At 33.4% G+C, this 16,443-nt stretch overlaps 1 protein-coding gene across 2 annotated transcripts in view; it reads right to left on the bottom strand.

Moving 5' to 3' along the window:
- Positions 1-347: 347 nt before the first annotated feature.
- The window catches only part of lqfR (clathrin interactor lqfR), a 364,785-nt gene continuing 348,689 nt past the window's right edge, over positions 348-16,443 (bottom strand). Inside the window, exons 11-12 of one of the 2 annotated variants that reach the window (XM_090391640.1) lie at positions 4,198-4,284; positions 348-1,504 (exon numbers count right to left, since the gene is read on the bottom strand). In XM_090391640.1, coding sequence (XP_090247766.1) covers positions 1,368-1,504; positions 4,198-4,284 — 224 coding nt within the window. In that variant the 3' untranslated portion in view covers positions 348-1,367. The remainder of the gene's footprint in view (positions 1,505-4,197; positions 4,285-16,443) is intronic. The other variant, XM_090391641.1, reaches the window with a different exon arrangement.

The raw sequence follows: 16,443 nt of genomic DNA, 5'->3' as shown, positions 1-16,443 counted from the left end.
AATAGTTATGAAGTAATTGGACTGTAATTTTTTTTTTTTCTCCCAGTTATGTTCAGTATAATAGAGTGTATGGGGGTCATATATTTGGTTTGTTAATGGAATGTGTTCTGTTACTTTCCAATCTAAGGAAAAACGGTGCTTCATTCTCATAAATACACTATGGAGGCATTATTTTCAGCTGCCGAAAAACAATGCCATTTAATTTCATGAATCTAATGATTATTATGAATCTTAATAGTAACATTGCAAATAAAATTATTATAAGGAATAAAATTTCCGATTGGTTTATGTTTAGATAATTTTAGAAGCTCAGTAAATGAAACAATAAAATACAACAAATGTAACAATGCTGTACAAATTATTTTATTTGCTATTTTCAGATGGAACCCAAGCACCCTGACAAGGATTATGCCCCATTTAACAGATATACAGAAAAGACACTAAAAACGTTTTTAGCAGTCTTTCCCATTTGAGGTTCAATGCTATTATTGTCTTTTTTTTTTCCTTTTTTTTTTTATTTTTTTATTTTTTTTACAGTAATCTATCTACATATGATCCCAACACCCAGAACTGGAGTTTATCCATTTACAGTTTGTTTAATTACAATGATACAGAAAACAGAAAATAATGCAAAATGAAAGTTACAGGTTACTTCCATATATCAGCATTAAAATAACATATTTAACATTACAAAAAAAGTTCAAAAATTGTTCGATTATAACAGGAATGCTAACAATATAGCTCTGCAACATGCGATGAAACAAAATGTTTATCTATATCTAAATTATCAATTTGTGGTGCTTAAAAATTGAGACAGAAAATTATTAGCCAAAATCTTGATTGATAGCATTATTGTTAAAATAAAATGTTCATTGGTTAAGTCCTGATTATAAATAAAATATAACATTGTAAAAAAAATAAAAAAAAAAGCCCATTAAATAAGAAACCCTGATGTTGCTATGAAAACAAATTTACAATGATTTTAACTGTACTTCACAGTACTCAATCAAAATTCCTATTTTATACTACATTTCAACTTCCTAGTATTTATTTAATAAACCCATCACAACTTCAAATATATTAGTACAAATTCAAGATCAAGTCCTTATAAGTTTAAATTATCAGCAGTAAAATTTAGGTCTCATTCTCTGTACATTGCACTGCAGAAAATTATTCCCTGAAATGCACAGAATTATCACTAAACTCACCCACATGATTTTTCTCCCACCCACTCTCTCTCATTTAAGGAATATGAAATGATAAAGAAGTAACATTAAGCTCTCTGAAAATGCAACCGATCATTTCTCAGACCCAATATTTGTGTGTCAAAGTCCTTTAATTACTGGAAGATCACTTAAGCAATTATTTTACATTCCTAAACTTGCTGAACTGCTATACATAATTCCTGATTGTTGTGAAGCACTTCCTGGCGGTGAAACTGAACTGTTGCCCACTGCTGAGCCACTGGGACTTAAACCTACAATGCCAACATTTGATATTAATCCTGCAAGTAAAATATATATATACATTATTTCTTTATTTCATAAGATTGAGAGCCTATTTTTTTACATACAAGTCAAACAATAATTCTGTGGACTATATTAACTTTTGATCCAGTGAATTGGCCAACAGTATTTTTTTTCCCCAAAAACGTTTATTAATCACTTCCATATATTAATAGCTGCACAATTTAGAATTTAAATCGATGCACAGTTAACTAGAGTGTATATAACGTATACCTTATATCATATAATTATAAAAAATAATAAAAAATTTTTTAAAAATCAGTTACTTCAGTTACTTCTATGGATAGCTACATAAGTGTTCAAAATTCCCACCAATCTCTAAGTATTTATAAATAAAAATATTGGTTTCTTTGTATGTTTGTTAGTATCTTAGCTGATGGACTAGATTCATTCTATATTATTATTATTACGGGCAACTCCATGGAGTCCTTAGTCTCATCAAGAGAGGCTCTAGACATTTCATGCAACATTCGACAGTATCTATCATACTTTACTTTAAACTCATTCACAGTCATGGCATCTACAACAGAATATGGCAACCTATTCCACTCATTCACTGCTCTCCAAGCAAAAAATCTAGTTTTAACACCCTTGCTAACTACACTCTTGCTCAGTTTCCAAGGATGGCCTCTAGTTCTTTCACCACCAGACCTGTTCTGAAAAATTTCCTCCATATAAATCTTGTAAAAGTCCTTCAGTAATTTGTATGTCTCAATCATATCACCCCTTTTTGCCTGGTAAACAATTTCTGTAACCCACAAATTTTACCTGTTCTTGTAAGGTTCATTCCATAGACCTGCTGAAGTTACGAAAGGAAACTGTGAGCAAGAGGGTAAGGAGTGGTTTCTTTGTGTGGAGGGTGGTTGAGCTGTGGAATGCATTGCCTGATGGAGTGGTGGGAGCGAGAACGGTCAGTGAGTTTAAAGAGTGGTATGATAGACTTTGTGTTTCTCAGGGGGGGGACCTCCCCTCGATGAGTCTTGACAGACTTTATGTCTTAGGAAGGACCTCCCTTGATGAGTCTTTTGACTCCTTGGAGGCCTGAATAATAATAATAATAATAATAATAATAATAATAATAATAATAATAATAATAATAATAATAATCTTGGTCACTTGCCTCTGGATCGTCTCCACCTCTTTCTCATCACCACCAAGAAATCCAGGTGACCAGATATGCACATGGTAGTCAAGATGGGGTCTTATCGAGGCTCAATAAAGAGGAATAATCACTGATTGTCTCTGCTTATCAAGGTATTCTTCAGTAACCAAGTAATTCAATGAGCTGCTTTAGCCATTTTTGCTATGTGCCCTCTAAACTTAAACTCCTTATCAGCCAACACTCCCAAATCTCTGGCATCTCAATTTCCTGGAGTACAGTTCCATCAACATGGTATACAGTTGGTAATCTTTTGATCACAAAATGCATAACATTAAACTTTGCTGTGTTAAACTGACATCCATTCTCCTTTGCCAAGACTGCCAGTCTATCCAAATCATCCTGCAAAAATTTTAACATTATCAGTAATCTCTATGCTCTGCCCAATTTTGCATCATTGGCAAACAACTGATCAGTTCCTCTCAGATGCCTTCCTATATCATTAATGTACAAATTAAATAGCAATGACCCAAGAACATAGTCATGGGGTGTACCATGCCACTAGTCACAGACTTTTTTCTGGGCTCTACTCATGAATAAACTACTCTCTGATATCTCTCCATCAGCCACCCTCTAATCCACCTCACCAATCCTATATCCACCCCATCTACTGCAGTTTACCGATTAGAATTCCATGTGGTATCTGTCAAAGGCTTTTGCAAAGTCCAGCAGTATCACTGTAAACCCATTACTTTAATCCATCTCAGCATTCGCTGTATTATAAAAAGTGAGCAAGTTACTGAGGCACAACCTACCCTTCACAAAAACATGGTGTCCCCCCATACAGTATCACATTTCTGTCTATCCATGCCTGTATTTTGCTCTTGACCAACTTCTCCAATACTTTGACTACAACTCCTGATATGCTGATCAGTCAGTAATTTGTTACTGTCTTGGAACCTCCTTTAGGAAATGTTCCCTTATTCCTGTATGAAAACATTCTTTTATGAAAAGATGAGTATACACCCTATAATTCTTGAGCACTAACACAAATTTCAAATTATTAACAGGTCATCACTGATCTTTCTCAGTTAACACAATTATAAAACAGAACTTGAACCTGTAAGTCAAGTTACCCTAATTATTTTTATTATTCTTTATCTTTTCTCTTTTGGGCTGGAAAGAAGAATTAGATACAGCCTAAAGCATCCTTCATTCAACTGAATATTAGTATTTGTAACGTACGTACATGCGCATGTGTTCATTTTAAATAACTACATTAAGATATTTAATCCATTTTGCACAGAAATCACACTTTCCAGAATATGGAACCCTAGCAAATGCTGACTGGACATCATTTATCCATACTTTTAGCAACATCCATTATAAAACGATCCTGATGTTGGGAATCAAAATGCAGAAGTTATTTAATCTCCCCCCAATCCCGCCAACAAGCTATCATAATGTGCATTGCAATTGTGGAAAATTACAAAAAATAAATAAAAGAAGCTATTCTCCAATATACGAGTTTGAAAGAATATCAACAAAAACAGAAAGTGACGTGAAGCTTACTTGATGTTTGATTAATAGCCATTTGATGCTGTGTCTGCCCTACGGATATCTGCTGTACACCCATTGTGAGGTTATTTACATTTATACCTTTAAAAAAATAATTATATCTGGTATATTTGACCGATTTTATGTTAAGAATTTCAGAACATTAGAAAGTGTAACTTAGTTTAACTTTCATATATATTTCAACAATTCACAACATAAACTGAGATTACTAAATAATACAGTCAAATTCTCACTATATCAAAATATTGGAGACCAGAATGGTTTCTTAGAGTGGATAGTTTTCTATAATGAATGGTATCTAGAACAGCCTTGCTATTATATTTACTTGGGACTTTCCAAGTTAGTTATAGTGAAAACTACATCATTAAAATAGAAAGATATAACTAGTAAATTTCACTGAATTAGAAGATTCAAGATTATTCACAAAGAAAACTTTCTTAAAATGTCAGTCATAACATGCTGAAACTGATAACAAAAATACCACATAATACAAAAATAAAACACTGCTCTCTTTACATATGCAGTACAGATGATACCCCGCCCATATAGAATGATCAACAAAACATATTTAACATGTTTACGCTGAGCAACATACAAATTGTATATCTTGTACAGTTTGTGGTGTGGGTAATGACAAAAGTTTTATTCTTCGGGCAGGGCCAGCTCTAGAATTTTTGCTGCCCCATGCAATCCATTACTTGCTGCCCCAGCATCAACCTCAAATTAACTTTTTGAATTTTGAAAACCATTATGTTCAACATTATTTTCATGACCATTAATTTTAAATATAGTGCCATTAATAATAATGCACTGATAAAGTGATTAAAATACTGCATATTCATAAAATAAATCATCGACTTCATCAATTGACAATTAAGTGAAATGTAGTTATAATTTATTACTTACATATATGGGGAATGATCTTCACTTGCACAACGGTGAACTGTTGAGTCACACTTAACTATAGAATGCACACGTTATAGCTTTAGCACTATTTCCACATTATTTTAATTAGAATTTATATTGTTTTTAGTATCTACTGATTAAAAGTATACTTTTCTTGCTTTCATATTTGCAAAATCAGAAATTAGGTCTGCAGAGTCTAATTTCTGACCAATTTCATGTTCAATTGAAATCATGGCAAGTCCTTCCAATCTAGTTTCAGTCATTGTTGAGCGTAAGTAAGTTTTAATAAGATTCAGTTTTGAGAAACTACGCTCATCACTTGCAACCGTCACAGGCAATGTCAGGGTGACAGAGACATTCAGAGAAAAGTTATTTTCAACAAAACTTCAATTGGCAGCATATTTTCTGGTACTAATTTGGACACTACTTTCAGTTCATCACAGAGCTCAATTGCATCGATCTCTATTTTCTTCATGTGTTAAAACGGCTTCTAGGTTTTTATAATTGTCTAAGAGCTCAATTGTCATCTCAGATTTTAATTTAGAGATGTTATATAAAAATGTGAACTGTGATGTTCCAATTGCTCGAACCTTTCTTCAATAAAATTAGTTGCAACATCAATAATAAAAAAGAAAAACTCAACTTTGAATTTTGTTTTGGGATCTAAAATAGGTTCATCTCTTGCTTCATAATCATGTTGCTTTTTCTGCTGACGCAATCTTGTACTTTCGAATGTTGGTTTCAAATCAGCATCAGCTTCGACTTTCTCAGCTAATGTTGTAGCATCGACAAGAAAATTTTGAAATGATTTATCATTTCTGAGATTCTTAACACTTTTGAGAACATTACCCAATGCTGTTACGGCACTAGACAATTCCATCTTTATGCTTTGCAACAGTTTACTTGCAATGTTAATTTCAACCAGACAACATAAAAATTTCAAGTCTCTAAATTTTTAAAGCTTCATGTCTCGTCATTTTGTCTACTGACTCATCATCAGCACTTTCTATCAGTGCATAACAAAACTCCTCAATATAGTATCTTAAAGGACGAATAGCGTCGATTCTAGATTCCCAGCAAGTTGTACTTAATGGCTTGGGCATTAGGGTTGTAATATGTGTCTTAAGGATTCCCCAAGGCAGCGTGGACACTGAGAAAAATACATACAATTTCTGAACTGTTTCAAAAAATGAAATCCCTTCTCTAGATGACATTGACCACCAAGTTGAGAGAATGAGAACAGCAAGGGATATAAAAAGCTCTTGGGTTCAAGTCCCTGATGCATTGTTGAACTCCTGAATGCTTTCCTTTCATGTTCGATCCATTGTCATAACCCTGGCCACGCATGTTTGCGATTAGAATATTCATGTCTGATAATTTTCTTACGATACATTCAGTTAACGCTGAGCCTGTAGTGGCTTCTACAGGAATGAAACCAAGAAAATGCTCATGAATGTTGATATCAATTGGATCCATATTAACAAATCTTACAATTAGTGTTAATTGTTCACATCAGGAGCAGAATATTACTATGCTGTAATATTCAGCTTTCTCAACCATAGAAATTATTTGTTTTTTTTATGGTTCCAGAGAGGAGAGCAATCAATTCATTTTGAATATTTTTTCCAAGATAATGTTGGGCCGAACCACAAGCTACTCTCATTAAATGTTCAGACATAGCACTGTCAAATCTAGCAATCAGTTCAAAAAGCTGTAAAAAATTTCCATTGTTAGGGTCATATAAATTATCAGATGTTCCACGAAATGGTAAGCATTGTTGGCCCAAGAACTGGACAACAGCAATTAGGCATTCTATTATGCTCTTCCAGTGCCGAATTTCTGAATTTAATAACTTTTGTTGAATTGAATCAATTGTCTGTTCTAATTTAAGCCTGGACGATAATTCAATCCACTTTTTATGGAACTCCAAATGGTTTTTAGATTTCTTGTGTTCATTAAGATACATTAAATGACCCTAATCATTATACCCATCAGTAGTGAATGACATTATATTACAGGAAAACAACTTACAGCAGAACAAAATACAGAATCTTTTTCTTTTGAATACACTAACCATGATCGATTAATATCTCCATTGCTTAGTTCCCTGGTGTAAAAATTTAATGAAAATTTCCTAACATTAGAGCTGTGCGGAAAAATGAAATCGCTATTTGGTTTCTCTGGCGGGCCCTTTTTTATGATTTCCAATCTTTTGGCATCACTTGAAGGATTCCATCTAGCTGGATCAGTGTACCTATCAAGTTCATCACTTAAATCTCTAGATTCAGAAATTGTCATATCAGTCTCATTTTCGAGATTCCTTGCAATGTCTATGTTACTGGGATCCGAGTTAGAAGTACTTGCCATGTGCTCAGAATCATTGGTTTCGGTACATTTACTTATTTCCTCCTGTCCTACATCAGCTGACTCAGTTTTTAGATATTTAAGTAAAGTCCTGATATGTTTTTGAATATCACGTTCTTTTTCCAGTTTCCGTTTGTGATATTCTGCACCTGAGAGTTTTTTCTTTTATTGGACATTGTAATCTATTTGAATATTAAAATTGTTTTAAACCCTACAATAAAATATTATTATTAGTATGGTATTATTTAGTAATTAATGGAGGTTGAAACACTACTAATTACTAATTTACATAAAACTCTAAAAAAAGCCTTATCACTGTAACAGTCACTAACACTGAGCAAAATCAACTTTCCTTAATACATGCTCAAAAACAACTGAAACATTCTGTGGATTACAGTATTGACGGCCGTTACTCAAAGAGGACTCTAGTGGAAATTTCAGCTACTTCGTATATGACTTGTTTTCTAGTACACGTGTCTTGCCTTAGGCAGTAATTCATATAATCAGATTAAGTTCCAAGTTCCCGTGTTTAGTTCACATGGTATGCATACACAATACTAAGAATTAGCATGATTAATACAATTAACAACTACAAGTTTTTACAAATATATCACAATATATTATACAAAATAGTGGCACACAACAGTAGGTAATATTTCAACATTTATCCTGATGAACAAAATTGGCCTTGGGAATGGCAGATTATGTTAAACTCTGAATGAGATACTATTATATTATAATTCTTCTCATTCAGAATTTAACACCAGTTAACAGTGGGAAATTCAATTCATAGTAAGTTAACAAGCACCAGATGGAAATATAATATCGCATAATGAACTTTTAAATGTAATTTTATTGCAGACTCCATTGTTGCGTATGCAAGGAATAGAGAGAAGAGACAAGAGGGAAAGGGAAAGAGAGTAAGCGAAGAATGACTCACATAGCTTCGATTACCGAAGAGCATTAAGCAAGTATCACTGGTCAACGGATTGTCAGAAATAGAAACAGCATCATGGACATAATAACTCACTAGTCAACTTATTATAAAAACTGTGATCTTAGGCATTATTATTATTATTATTTATTCCACATCTTCATTTTATTCACTTTCATTTTGGCCTCCCCGTGCAAATCATTATGTTTCAGATAAAAGCTATGTAAGGAAGAAACAATTTTTTGCTTTCATGAAATATAAATGATAATTAAGAGAAATTCCATATTTGGTTGGTATGTTTACATTTCTAAAGGTGTAGGTAATTTTATTTCAACCAGCATTAATCAGGTATGAACAATATGCACATGACTGGCATGTTTGAGGTAATAATAGACATAAATACAAAGAGATCTGTTACAGATAAACATCTGATGGGTGATGCAATAAATTACAATGGTAGGGAATGAATAAACACCATCCTCTTACACACATTGCACAACCACAAGCAAAACTTTTACTGTAGCATAATATACATTTCAAAATTTTTTCAAAGAATTTTTGATGATCACACATCCGTTACTTCTATATTCAAACAGAAATAAATTATACTTGCAAATAAATTATATTCTAGTTTAATCCTTTACCCAGGTGTAAGCAAACAGCTTGCATGTAAAGTATCTTCATGACTAGGCTACTTGAATACAGAAGCTGATGACTTCATATTATTTTTCCTTAGTATCCCATAAATCAGAGCACACTTCCTTTCGGACACATGCATAATACTAAGCATTAAGGGAGGATCACTAACCAGATCACTTTTGACCTTTATTGAAGTCATATCAGTGGGAGCCAGACCCAGGAAGATACAAAGGTTTTAAAATTTAAAACATTATAGTGCTTTGCATTACAGGATATTAAGGCAGCTTGTGTGTGAAGTTGTCAGCCTCTATATACAAACAGCCTAGTCATGAAGGTACTTCACATGAAAACTGTGCCTGCTTACATTAGCTAAAGGATTAATCTAGAATATAATGTACTTTGTAAATTATACTTGCCAACCGATATGAAATGTATGGGGGAGGGAGGGGGGACTATAAACCAGCAAATACTTTATTACATCTAAGATTGTATAAAGTGCCATGTACTTTGTGAACTGGCTTACTATGGGCAGACAGGAAGATCTAGTGATATCTGCTACTAAAAAAAAAAAAAAAAATTCACATTTGAGTCGCCATATGGTCACTCCTGTGCCTCACCAGGTTTTGGGAGTGAAGTCTTCTGCTGGAATAAGTGGTAGTGTCGCAGATGCCCCTTTCCACACAGAGTAAGTATGACAATTACAAATATTCATGCCCTTGGTGGGATTCAAACCTGCAGCCTCTTGGATGGAGAGCAGATATGCTAACTACTCAGCCAACCAGGCCAGCTGCCACTGAGAACATAAAAAAATACATTCTCCACCATACTTATAGCAAGTCAGAACTGACAGAACCATACTTCAGATCACCTTTTCACACAGGATAAATGGAAACCAAAGTACTACATAGAAATTATGATAAGTCAAAGAGACTGTTTCTGCAATCAGCAGCAGCTATGAAACATTCACCAAACCCCAACTAAGTATAGCTGTAGTAATTTACAAGCACAATAGAAGACAATCATTTAAGATCAACTCAATACTTGTTAACTTTTTACCCATCAACAGTTGATTTCAAAATCGGGACTTTACTGTTATTTGTGTTGTCTATTATAAAACTGTTCCCCCTAACAATTGATTGTTAGTATTCGAGAAGCGTAACAAACTATTCATGCTCTGAAGATGATGGCTATAAAACTAGTAAAAAATATTTATTGTGTTACTTTGATGTGAATTAAACTACAAAATTACAGATGCCACCTACTCTGCCAGATCAAGCTCAGAGAGAGTACTAGCATGCAAGGCTAATGTAGGCATGAAGAGGAGACTGGGTTACCCTAGTGTGAACAGCATGTTTTCAGGTTTCTTATCCACTACAGTACCTTCTTCATTTCTCTGGATTTTTTATCCTGCAAAACATGCAAACTGGCCAGAAGAACATATGAAATATACAGACAAGATACATAAATGACATCTTAGCCTTAGATGCTTCAGTAGTAAATACCATGGTCACAGCAATAGGATGGCAAATATTTATTTTTTTTTTTTTTTGTTCCTGGTTTAGGATAACTGTTTCCAGATTCATGGTAAAAAGTAATGAAACTGGACACTTTTTCCTTTCTTTTAGGAAACTGGACGCTTCCTCAGTAATATTCTCGTAGAAATTTTTCCTGGCTGGTTACAAAGTAAATTATACCAGACAAGGAATTATATTTCTGTTTTAATTCTTTTCACAAGACTAAGCACATCAATTGCTTCAGTATCCCATAATATAAAGCACACTTTCTTTTGTATGTTTATACTGTTATGTATACCTGCTTTTCCCTCTGCTAGGGCACAACAGCCATGATCCTGATTTCTGGATGCTCATGAGCACTGCATACCACTATGCAGTGCCCATGAGCTCACAGGGATTTTAATTCCAGTGATGATGGTCAGGAAAATAGGAAAGGAAAAAAGCATAGCATAAAGAATATGGAAGGAAAAGTACAGAAAAACAGGAAGAATGAAAAGGACCAGCACCATCATCAATGGATGCACCACATGGAGGAAGCCAAGTGACCTTTGTGATTTCTATATTTCATTTCCTTGGTTGAATTGTTTTTAGTATTCTAATACAAACCAAGGTTCAGAAAAGTGACAATAATCTCTGTAACAAACCATTAGCAATGAAAGTATTACTGAAGTAATTCTTAATGGTAGTATGGCAACATTCAATCACCCATTCAATTTTAAATCTCACATTTTGGAGATTGGTTCTCAAAGATGTGTGCAATGCTATATAAGAGAAAAACTGGATCTTTAATCAAAATGTATATTGTCCTTTTCTATCAACACCAAAGCCTGAAATAGCTGCAAGAAAATTATAAACATAATCTATAAATGATTCTGAGAGAGCAAAAAGCAAGGAAGTTGAATCATGCTTAAACAGTAGTCCTGCTTAACTGCTGGTTCTGAAGTTCTGCACTTCGGATTGATTCTGTCCTATGTCTTTTATATACTGTGCGTGTGGTGGGGAGTGAGAGTTCTGATAAACACCTAGAACAAAAATGTTTTTCATATAATTTTTTTTTCATATAAAAGGTTTTTATAGAAAATATCTTTTCTTTTAATATATAAAACATAAAATTAATTAATTTTTGTTCTAAGTGGTTATCAGAACTTTCCAGATCCCCCCACCCCCTTCATATATATTCAAAAGAATATCTATTTTACAGTTGGAAATTTGCAAATTTCCACACTACAAAATATATTAAACTGATCATATTACCAATTTCTCTCGCTTTAATGCTCTCTACACGAAGGACAACATTAAAATTTAACTTCAGGCCTCTCACCTAATAAATGATAACCTGTATGGATTCAATCTCTCAATCAACACAGAATATTGTCCTTATTCTCCCATCATGGAAATCATGGGAGAATCTGAAGTGGTTGCTCTTGATATCTCTAAGGTATTTGATTAGGTATGACATACTCCTCATGTGTATATTCAAGAGATTTATAAGATACTATGAAAGTATACTGATTATGTTTGCATTACTAAATTCCTACTGAATTGGTCTATCATTTGTTAAATGCTACATTTCAGTTAAATCCTATATTTCAGTTTTTTAATGCACTTCTTTATGAATCAATTCATATAGACGAATTTTTTTGACTTCATCTAGATCTTTCTGTTGCCATCCTATCAGCAAAACACAAAGTTTTGCTAACTGTCTCCTCTCACATTCTGTTTAACTGACCATATCACCTTCGATTAGTTTTGCTCACACATTCTTGAGTGATAATGATGTCAAGTTCCTACATCTCTTCATTTTTAATACGATTCTCCATTGATGCCGTCTGTTTACTCCATTATATATATATATATATATATATATATATATATATATATTTTTTTTTTTTTTTTTTTTTCAAAATTCTCATTTGTATGGTCTGTTCTGAACACACTGTTTTGTATGCTAATTTTTCTCAAATTCCATATAAATTTATTCAACTGCCACTACCACACAATGTATTGCTTACTCTACTGCTGATTTCCATATTTAATTTGACATCATTGCTAAAATTGTGAATCAAGAACAGAAATATTTTAGTTCTTCTAAAGGCTCTCCTACAATGCAATGGATATTTTCTATGTCTGTGCCTATTTTCATAGTATTTGTTCTTTTTTATTGCTAATTTTCATGTCATAATAAATTTAGTTTAATCCTTTATCCAAGTGTGAGCAAACAAAGTTTGCGCTGAAAGTATCTTCAGGACTGGGTTAAGGTGGTACAACACCAGGGCAACTCGTTGCAAAGGTGGAGCAAGCAACCAACACTCCTATTTCAGTATCTCCTATAATGCAAAACACATCTCCTTGCGGATATGTCTAATGTTATGCATTAAGGAAATGAATTAAGGGAAGTGGCCCTTCCCTTAATGCATAACATTAGACATATCTGCAAGGAGATGTGTTTTGCATTATAGGAGATACTGAGATATAGGAGTGTTGGTAGCTTGCTCCAACTTTGCAATGAGTTGCCCTGGTGTTGTACCACTTTAACCCAGTCCTGAAGATACTTTCAGGCACAAACTTTGTTTACTCACACTTGGATAAAGGATTAAACTAAATTTATTATACTCTAACCAAGTGAAAAATAAACTTAAAAAAAAAAAAAAAAAAAAAAAAAAAAAAAAAAAAAAAAAATTTCATGTCAAATCTGTCACAATTATTCAATTCAGATAATTTTTCCCTGCTAAAGATACATACCACATTTCTTTTGAAATATAACATCAGCATAAAATAAAGAACTGAGCAAAACTGGATATCACCAATCCACTTTCCTTCATTTTGTGATTAAAGACAGATGAATAAGAGTTGAGATAGTATGCATTCTTTTCTGACAATTTAGTTTTAATTCCCATTTTAGACATGGATGCTATAATAGATCTAATCCAATCACCAGGAATTCAACCTTCCAATCAGGCCAGATGAACTATGCAGTGTGGCTAGCATAATACTTTTATACCCTCAGGTTTCTGATGATTTTTTTTTCCATCTCAAATATTTGATATAACTAACTACATTCCTCTTAAATATTTTCACCTCTAGTTACTGCTTCTGTTATTCTCATTTAAAGTAATTACTCCAAGATATTCCACATTATCTCTATTTCCAGTTCTTTATATCAGTGCTTCCCAAACTGGGGGCCATAGGTTTTGTTGATGGGGGCTGTGAAATAATGAAAACAAATTTAAAATATTTTAAGACTAAATAGATTTTTTTTATCTTAAAAGAAACGTATTTAATTTATATTATTTCTTTTTTGTTATTTTTTATATTTTAATGGAAAAAAAGCACGCATTGATGCGGGTTCACAAATTTTGCTTCCTGCGTATTTCGACGCTTAATGAATATTAGTAAATATATGCTTATTCATGTAAGTTTAATTTCAAAGCAGAAATCTAAGAATTGCAGTTTCAAATATTTCACCTGATATTGTTGTAGCAGTACTGAAACACATCCATCCCATTAAATTGTTATCAAACTTCTTTTATGTTTTTAATTCTTTCTTTATTACTAATCATTTTACATTTCATGTGCTTGTACTGCAAATGACAATAACAATATATCTATCTATATAAAAATATAAGATAATGTGCTATGTCAAATGTGTATATAAGATGCTAAAAATATAATATTTGCATTTGATTTTTGCAATATTCCCTGTGTATGTTTTGTAATATAAATACAATAAATATTATAATGATGTCTATATTACAATTTTTTTTCGAGGGGGGCCGTGAAATATTTTAATTTTTCCAAAGGGGAGCCCTGACATCCAGAAATTTGGGAAGCACTGCTTTATATCAACATTATCATTTACTGTTTCCTCCTTTTCTAATCTTTTTCAACAGCCTCCAAAACATTTTGCCATCCTTTTGATATTATCTTCTATATTCTTACCAAAGTGTACCTATGACTTGTTTAACAACTTTTACATGTAACTTTTTTTACATTATTCTATGTTTTCTCTGAGAAAATCAAATGTACAGGGTGTTCGGGATAAATTTGACAGTTTCGTAAGGAAAAAGAAAATCTTCTTTGTATCTATTAAATTTAATGAATTGACAAAAAAACATTACAGGCAGAGTTAATTACAATACTATCAACAAGATTTACTCAAAATAACCACCATTAGCATCGATCACAGCTTCAATTCTGCTTCGGAACCTCGAACAAGCTGATGCTACAGTCTCCCTGGGAAGGGCCGCAAAAACTGTTTTAATTTTATCCATTAACTGGGCTTTTGTATTACTGGAAGTGCGATTGGTGTCTTTTTCAACTGCGCCCCATACAAAATAATCCATGGGGTTAAGGTCTGGGGAGTTTGGAGGCCAAACATTTGGACTGGTGAAGTCGTAGAAATTTTCAGACAACCATTTTTGACTTTTCCCAGAGGTGTGGCAAGGGGCCGAATCCTGCTGCCATACATACGGCCTACCATTGGCTACCCTTGTTATCCAGGGCTTGACTACAGTTAGCAACTCCACGAACAAAGCCCGAATTCCAATGCCAGGGTTCTTCAACACCTGTTCCTGCAGATTTGCGAGGAATTCTGCTGTACGAACGCAATCAGATCGTCTGCTAGGGATCTTTCTTCTTGCTACATCCTCGTAGTCACCATTGCAAGTCTCTAGTTCATGCCTGATTGTTTTTACTGTATTCAGGGAGCATTGGGCAGCAGTCGTAATATCCTTATTTTGATGGCGGGCACGAATCATCATGATACAAGTTATTCTCTTCCATGATTCAGGTGGGTTCCAGCTATCCATCCTTTCTGACATCTTGTATATGAATGAAGAAGGGTCCAAACTTTTAAATGAAGAGAAGTGTGTGTTAATACATGTAACTTACGGAAAAATATAATTAATTATAAATATGTCAAATTTATCCCGAACACCCTGTACTTCCTAGGTGCTTTTGACATACTTTCTTCTTCTCCAGGAGCATCTCTGTAACTGCTCGAGTCCACCACAGTTTTTCCTATCCTTGCAAACAACTTCGCAAAATACCTTCCCGGAAAAACTAATCAGTGTTTTCTTCAGAATATGAATCTCCAAGATTTTGTTCTTTCTTTCAAACTCTTTTATTTTTCATTCAATAATATGTATTGAATGAAAACTGAAATGAAAATGTAAACTGGTATATCCAGGTCTACAATTCACTTCTGAAAATTGCTCAACTTCATTTCTTTTAAAAAATTTTCATGATAGTCTTCTTTTTTATTATGACAATTTTTATCCTGCTCAAAACCAAATGATGATCAGTTCCTATTTCATATTATCCATACACTCTTGTATTCAACCCAGTGGCGGAGATGTCACTTTTAAGAATAACTCAGACAAGACTTATTTCTTCTTTCCATGTGAATTTGTGGATATCTTTATACTATATCATTGTGTTCCATGTCCTGAGGAGAAACTCAGCAGGTAAACATACAATTATTATTAGCTTTATGCTTTTCTCCAAATTTACCAAACAAATGTCATGTTAAAGCTATAGTTAAAGATAAAGGTATAGTTATGTTAAAGATACCAAGTAATTTTAAACCTGGTTTTACTCCATTTTTTCCCAAGTAAGCAAACAGACAAACTATACCCAAGTTAAAAATACTTTCTACATCTATATCTCCTCCTGAGATTTTTATTTAATAAGGTTATAACACCTTATGGTAACTCGTTTTGGTAAAATACAAGCTCTGCATTACTAAATCTTGGTATTTCTAGCCTGGCTCCAACTGATGAGACCTCAATAAAGGTCGAAACCGGTCTGGGTAGTGGCCGTTTGCCTTTAATACAAAACATCATACATCCCCTTCTTGGAGATGTGTTTTGGCATTAAGGGTAA

This window comes from Typopeltis vanoorti, chromosome 4, assembly GCF_054136105.1.
Source record: "Typopeltis vanoorti isolate ZY-2024b chromosome 4, IOZ_Tvanoo_1.0, whole genome shotgun sequence".
Lineage (NCBI taxonomy): Eukaryota > Metazoa > Arthropoda > Arachnida > Uropygi > Thelyphonidae > Typopeltis > Typopeltis vanoorti.
Note: the sequence above shows the minus strand (reverse complement) of the source record. Positions and strands in the feature narration are given on the sequence as shown.